The sequence below is a fragment of the Sinocyclocheilus grahami genome, unplaced genomic scaffold (assembly GCF_001515645.1).
Source record: "Sinocyclocheilus grahami isolate Dianchi unplaced genomic scaffold, SAMN03320097.WGS_v1.1 scaffold345.1, whole genome shotgun sequence".
NCBI classification, from domain to species: Eukaryota; Metazoa; Chordata; class Actinopteri; order Cypriniformes; family Cyprinidae; genus Sinocyclocheilus; species Sinocyclocheilus grahami.
The window spans coordinates 361,040-368,769 of record NW_015505524.1 but is presented as its reverse complement, the minus strand read 5'-3'; the positions used below and the strand labels follow the sequence as shown (position 1 = coordinate 368,769).

At 37.8% G+C, this 7,730-nt stretch overlaps 1 protein-coding gene across 1 annotated transcript in view; it reads left to right on the top strand.

The window, feature by feature from the left end:
• The window catches only part of pcsk5b (proprotein convertase subtilisin/kexin type 5b), a 35,769-nt gene that overhangs the window by 11,004 nt on the left and 17,035 nt on the right, over positions 1-7,730 (top strand). Inside the window, exons 6-8 of the mRNA XM_016228904.1 lie at positions 3,222-3,310; positions 5,048-5,220; positions 7,244-7,456. Of these exons, the coding sequence (XP_016084390.1) occupies positions 3,222-3,310; positions 5,048-5,220; positions 7,244-7,456 (475 nt within the window). The remainder of the gene's footprint in view (positions 1-3,221; positions 3,311-5,047; positions 5,221-7,243; positions 7,457-7,730) is intronic.

Here is a 7,730-nt window from a genome sequence, read left to right as displayed (position 1 = left end):
AGGGTTACTAGCCCTGCGTTCCGTTCGGAAGGGCTCATCCCTATGCCCTAATCCCTTCAAAGGGTTTACCCTCCAGAGTGAGAGCTTCAAAGGGTTGAAGGGTGTAGGGGACCAAACAACTGTTTCTTGAAGTGCCCTTCTGCGTCATCATCACGTGCCATCAACATCATGCAAAGGATCATGGGAGCCCGAAGTGTCCATCAGTTGTACCCTTCAAAATCCTTCATTCCGAGTGGCCCTTTGAAGCGGCCAGTTTTGAGCACTTCGGTTTGGAACGACCCTTCAATATGGCGGCCGTGATTGTTTTCACCTCGAAGTGCCCTTCGGAGGGCGAAATATCCCATTTGGAACGCACTGTAGAAAGCTACCGGCAGGTGAGTTTTTATCAAGATTGAAGCAAAACTCTCCAGGACCGACGTAGGCCACCCCTGGCCTAAATCATACTCTGCACAAGTATGTGAAAGCTAATGCTACTAGCTCTGCAAGCTCCGTTTCATAAGTTGTTGCATTCTGAAATGTGTCAGTATAAAAAGTAATTTTTTCATCATGAAAATAGCCAAAGCTGCAGAGACATAAGGGCCTTTCGCACCGCGGGAACCTTTTCATAGTACTAAGAACTAATTGTGGAACTACCCACTTTTTGGCGTTTTCACACCGCCGGAACTGGGAGCGATTTTAGTACCGGACTACCTTTTTCGAGAACCAAATTAGCTCCTACTCCAGAGCAGGGTCTAACCAGCACAACTGGTACTACCCGTGACATAAGTAGACATTGATTGGCCAAACACATACGAAAACGCCCTCACCTGCCATGATTTAAAACGCTGTGTAAACATACTGTAAACATTGTGTCAACTTATTTCGCAAGTATGGAGAACAGCGATAGATGGACGGACGCTGAAGTGCAGGCACTTGTAGCAAATGTAGCACTGCCAGTTGTCGTTGGAGATTCTTAGTCCTCCTTTCCGTTCTTTCAGTCGCTTTACGTATACGTCGACTTTCCATGTCCATTATTGGGAAACCCGCGAGACACAACAAAAACACAGCTCCGATCACAGCGTCCTCCATCCTCCTGTTGTTAATGTTGTTCTTCTTTGTTTCTGTTGTTGAACGCCGCGCACAAATGACGTCGCTGTCGACCGGCTTACGTCACTTCTTAGTACACACTGTCGGTGCGAATGCAACCCTTTAATGGTACTGGAAAATAGTTCGCGCAAAATCGTCCCAGTACTTTAGTACTGTACATTTAGTTCTGGAACTAAAGCGGTGCGAAAGCCCCTATTCAAACAGACACCAACAAACAAGCGATCTGTATAGTTTTAGGGAATTTTGGGATATTGCATAATATGTTTGATTGAGGTGGATGCATTTTTCATTAGCATAAAAAGTTTCAGTGGCTTCCCCAGTGGGTGCAACTTTCATTTCCATTTATATTTTGCACACTGAATGGAAATGCTGCTGGTTCACAAATTGTTTGAGATATTTTCTTTTAATTCTTTGAAGCATAGCTAGTTTGAATAATCTGGAACAAGTTAGTTAAACTTGTTATTTATCTAGTTTCCTGACTCGCTCCGTTGGTTTTTAAAGTAATGTAAGGATTGTTGTATGTATAGCTCTTTATATTCTGTGTTGCCATATTTCCTATGGAAACAGGACAGGACGTTGGGATGAAACATATTGTGTGTTTTTTTTTTGGGCCAATAGCCTTTAGTTTACATGACCGTAATAAACCATGATTTCCTACTTTCTATTGCTAGAAAAAGGCAGGTGGTGTTTTTAATTTAGGAGCAGAGGGAGTTTCATTCTAGAGAGCGTTATTTTGGACGTGTCGGATCATATCCTTGTGAACTACTTTTTATATTTAATTAATTTAATTTTATATATACTTGAAGCTGATTTTGTTAGCGTTTAGGAGTACACTAGCGTATATATATATGAAGTCTTCTTGACTTCATATGAACAATGAAGTCAACATTTTTGATGATTTTAATCTCTATATATATATATAGGATTAAAATCAACAAAAATGTTGACTTCATTGTTTTTTTTCCTGAATTTATACAGTCCCATTTTAAAGGTTTGGGGTCAGCACATTTTTTAAATTAATTTCTTTAATCAGCATGCATGCAATAAATTGATCAAAAGGCTGTTCTTTTGAACTTCCTGTTCATCAAAGAATGTGTCACGTTTTTACAGAAATATTAAACTGTTTTCAACACTGATAATAATAATAAATGTTTCTTTAGCAGCAAATCTGCATATTAGAAGGATTTCTGAAGGATCATGTGACACTGAAGACTGAAATTTCAGAATTGATCACAGGAGTAAATTACATCTGAAACTATATTGAAATAGAAAACAGTTACTTCTTTAAAAAACATAAAAATCTTAACAACCCCAACCCAAACCTTTGAACAGTAATGTAGACTTGAAGTGAAGTGGTCAGTCTTTTGGATTTTATCGTAAATTCATTTTCTATGACATGTTTCAGTGTTGCATAACCATTGGAATAGTTTTAGTCTGGAATCATTGGATTGGCATTGGGATCGAGTCCTCGGACCACCTGGGAGTTCTTCTGGCCTTTTGACCTTTTGACCTTGTAAATGTTTATGGTTGCGATGGCGATCGAACCCTGGTCTCATCCCAGATCTGGTGCTGCTATGGATCTTTACAATCTTTGCTGCTTTTTCTTTTTGTTTTCTTTTTTTTTTTTAATGGCTTAGATTGGAAACGGTGGTTACCATGGTAGCGTGAGTTTTTCTATGCAGCTGTTCACTGCTGGAGGTTCCACAGCCGAATCTTTCTCCGTCTCTCTCCATCTGTCTGTCTCTGTCTTTAGTGAGCGTTTTAGTGTGTTTTTTGTGGATGATTTGTATTAGATTTATGTGAGTTTAGTTTGGGTCAGGAATGTATCCACGTTGCGTCTGAGGCGGAGGAACCGCTCAAATGTTTTCCTTCAATATCTCAAATATTTAGCTGCTGTGTTTTAGCTCTGCTGGCCGTGGAAGCACATGTTTAGTTTCAGCCCAGCTGTCTCTCTCTCTCTCTCTCTCTCTCTCTCTCTCTCTCTCTCTCTATTTCCTGTCTACTTCTGTAGCGAGTGTGTGTAATAGGTCAGCAGCAGTGCCTGTGCTTGCGTAAGGGTCTCCAGTCATTGTTTATGAACTCAGTGAATGTGTGTGTATCAGTACTAACACTAACGTCTGATGTGTTGTGTTCAGGCATGGCACGAGGTGCGCTGGTGAAGTAGCGGCATCTGCCAACAACTCGCACTGCACAGTGGGCATCGCTTACAATGCCAAGATTGGGGGTGAGTGTGACTGACGGTCACTGTCTGATTTGGACCTACTGCTGTACCTGGGAATTCTGCCTTTTGTTCGTACTGCACCCAGTACCCCACAATAGTAAAGCCACCGATGTAAATTTTAGTGACTAAAAATGTTACATTAAATAAACCTCATACACACACATACACATATATATATATATATATATAATATGAGGCTCTTCAAAGTCGCTACCCATCAACTAGATTACTGTCCTGCGCATGTATCCAGATTTGACTGGTAGTAAACACATCTCTTCTGCTGGATGTTGCCATTTGGAATCACTCAGATAAGTAGTAGAATAAACACTATAAAAGTGGGAACTAATATTGCTAATATTCTGCTGATATTCTATATTCATCTGCATGACTGAAAACCTACACAGCACAGTGGGCATCGCTTACAATGCCAAGATTGGGGGTGAGTGTGACTGACGGTCACTGTCTGATTTGGACCTACTGCTGTACCTGGAAATTCTGCCTTTTGTTCGTACTGCACCCAGTAAAGCACCCACAATAGTAAAGCCACCGATGTAAATTTTAGTGACTAAAAATGTTACATTAAATAAACCTCATACACACACATACACATATACATATATATATATATATATATATATATATATATATATATATATATGAGGCTCTTCAAAGTCGCTACCCATCAACTACATTACTGTCCAGCGCATGTATCCACATTTGACTGGTAGTAAACACATCTCTTCTGCTGGATGTTGCCATTTGGAATCACTCAGATAAGTAGTAGAATAAACACTATAAAAGTGGGAACTAATATTGCTAATATTCTGCTGATATTCTATATTCATCTGCATGACTGAAAACCTACACAGACAGATTTACAGATTATGGTCAATATTTTGGAAGTCATCACAATTAATTTTGGCCCTTTTTTTTTTTTTTACAAGTTGGGACTTTTGCCATAGTTTTTTTTTTTTCAAGACGCAATGCCAATTTAAAAACATAACAGCTTGTATAAACTTATCTTGATACACCTATATTCTGTTTAGCTGTTTATGAATGTAAGAAAACATCATATTCAGTACTATTCAAAAGTTTGGGGTTGGTAAGATTTTCAGATTTTCACCAAAACTGCATTTATTTGACCAAAAGTACAGTAAAAACTGTAATATTGTGAAATATCATTGCAATTTAAAATAACTGTTTTTCTAATTTAATATAATTTAAAATGTAATTTATTCCTGTGATGCAAAGCTGAATTTTCAGCATCATTACTCCAGTCCTCAGTGTCACATGATCCTTCAGAAATTTCTTATTATTATCTGTTTAAAACAGTTCAACATCCACATAATATGTTTGTGAAAACCGTGATGTGTTTGTTCAGGATTCTTTGATGAGTAGAAAGTTCAAACTAGCAGCATTTATTTGAAATGAAATTTTTGTAACATTATGAAAGTCTTTACTGTAACTTTTGATAATTTTAATGCATCCTTGCTGAAAAAAAAATCTGAATCCTGACTTTTGAACAGGAGTATATATACACGCCCTCTAATACATCCAAGCCTAATTATTCAGGCTTCCCTAAGATAGATCAGTTGACTAGTCATTTAGGCAACATTCCTCCGACTAATTAATTTTGGAAATGTGTAGTTTTGCACGTCTGTTGGACGTCATTGGCATGCTGATCTTCAGTGTATCGCAGATGTTTTCCCTGCTGAGGTTTTCTTTGGGCTTGTCCTGCAGGTGTCCGCATGTTGGACGGAGATGTGACAGACATGGTAGAGGCCAAATCACTGAGTCTACACCCTCAACACATAGATATTTACAGTGCCAGCTGGGGTCCAGATGATGACGGCAAAACCGTGGATGGGCCCGCTTCCCTCGCCAGACAGGCCTTTGAAAATGGCATCAGACAGGTAAGAACCATCTCAGCATGTATAGAAGTATTTATTTATGTTTTTCCCTTTTTCCATATGATGTGACGTTCATAAATCATAAGTGTAATTTTCAGGTAATCAGTCACGTCTCCCCAGCAGTCTGGCCCACCAAGGGTGTTTTCCTTTCCTTCTCACACTCACCACCTGCTACGCCAGTGAACTTTAGAACGTGATTTTAGTTTATCTTCCCTGAGTCATGCAGTCAGTAATTGGCATGTATCCTGTGCCAAAGGTGTGTTTGGAATATTTTTTTTTTTTTTTTTTATTAAATTAATATAGTTAATCTGAACCAAACCAGTTATTGTTGTTAAAACTTACATTTTGTTTTCATTTTTTTAAATAAAATAGGAATTAAAACTTAAACTTAAACCATTTAAACTTATTTTATTTCGTTTAGTTGCCAAAGCAACATTTGTCATTCAAGTACTAAAATGAGTAGAACTAAAACTGAAGTAAATAGAAATATATGCTAAATAGAAATATATAAAAAAAAATACTCAATTACTAAAATTTAAAGTACAATTCAAATCACTGAGTCTACACCCTCAACACATAGATATTTACAGTGCCAGCTGGGGTCCAGATGATGACGGCAAAACCGTGGATGGGCCCGCTTCCCTCGCCAGACAGGCCTTTGAAAATGGCATCAGACAGGTAAGAACCATCTCAGCATGTATAGAAGTATTTATTTATGTTTTTCCCTTTTTCCATATGATGTGACGTTCATAAATCATAAGTGTAATTTTCAGGTAATCAGTCGCGTCTCCCCAGCAGTCTGGCCCACCAAGGGTGTTTTCCTTTCCTTCTCACACTCACCACCTGCTACGCCAGTGAACTTTAGAACGTGATTTTAGTTTATCTTCCCTGAGTCATGCAGTCAGTAATTGGCATGTATCCTGTGCCAAAGGTGTGTTTGGAGTGGTTTAGGCATGTTTCAGGTATGTGAGACTCATAGACATCAGGTGATACTGGTCTCCTCTCATCAGAAAAGGCTGGAGGATATTAATGCTTGGAGATTATGCTGTCCTGATGATGTTAGTTCCTGCTTTGTAATGCATCTGGATGTTTGTTTGTAAATTACTCTCAATGATTCGTCATCCTGTCTGGAAACAGTGAACTTTTTGAAAAAAAAAAAATATATATATATATATATATAAAACTTAAACTTAAACCATTTAAACTTATTTTATTTCGTTTAGTTGCCAAAGCAACATTTGTCATTCAAGTACTAAAATGAGTAGAACTAAAACTGAAGTAAATAGAAATATATGCTAAATAGAAATATATAAAAAAAAATACTCAATTACTAAAATTTAAAGTACAATTATACTATACAATTATATACAATAATTATAGTTATTAAAATATGTATTTATTAAAATATATTCATTTAAAATAATAATAAAAGTATATAAAAAAATATATATTTTTTTATTTTTCCTAACAAATTATATTTGTGATAATATATGCATATGTAATGTGTGTGTAAATGTGTGTGTGTGTGTGTGTACAGGTTTTTCTACACTGGTGGGGACTTAAACCTGAATACACACCAACTCATGGGGACTTGAATTGAGGTCCCCATGGGTACAGAAACTTATAAATCATACAGAATTAGTTTTTTTTGAGATTGTGAAAATGCACAAAGTTTTCTGTGAGGGGTAGGGTTGGTGTAGGGCGATAGAAAATACAGTTTGTACAGTATAAAAACTATTACGCCTATGGAGAGTCCCCACAAGGATAGTGAACCCAGACGTGTGTGTGTGTGTGTGTGTGTGTGTGTGTGTGTGTGTGTATATTATTTTAGTTATTTATTTATTTGAAATTTCAGTCAAATTTACATTTGCAGCCACGATCACCACTGTTCCCTGGAGCATAAACTCTAGGTTGCTTCTGGAGGGATGTTTCTGTAACAAGTATACTGTAAATAGTCATTTTTAAAAAGCACATATTTCATTGTAAACAGAACGTGTTCACTTATGTTTTTGTTTTTTCTTCACAGGGCAGGAAAGGACGGGGTTCAATCTTTGTTTGGGCATCAGGAAATGGCGGTCGGAGTCGCGATCACTGTTCATGTGACGGCTACACCAACAGCATCTACACGATATCCATCAGCAGCACGGCAGAGAGCGGCCGCAAGCCCTGGTATCTGGAAGAGTGCGCCTCCACCCTCACCACCACCTACAGCAGCGGAGAGAACTACGACCGCAAAATCGTAAGAAGAGACGTAAATCTAGATCTTCAGCACTGAGTAAACTTGCTTTTCATAAAACAGGGCTGCTGCTGATTTGGCTTTAAAACCACCACGTTTCTAGTTTAAAGGGAAAGCTCAGCCAAAAATGAGAAATCTTTTATCATTTACTCACACACATGTTGTACCAAACCTGTATGAGTTTCTTTCTTCTGCTGAATTAAAAGAAGATATTTTGAATAATGTTTGTAATCAAACAGTTGACGGTAGCCATTGACTTCCATAGTATGGAAAAAAA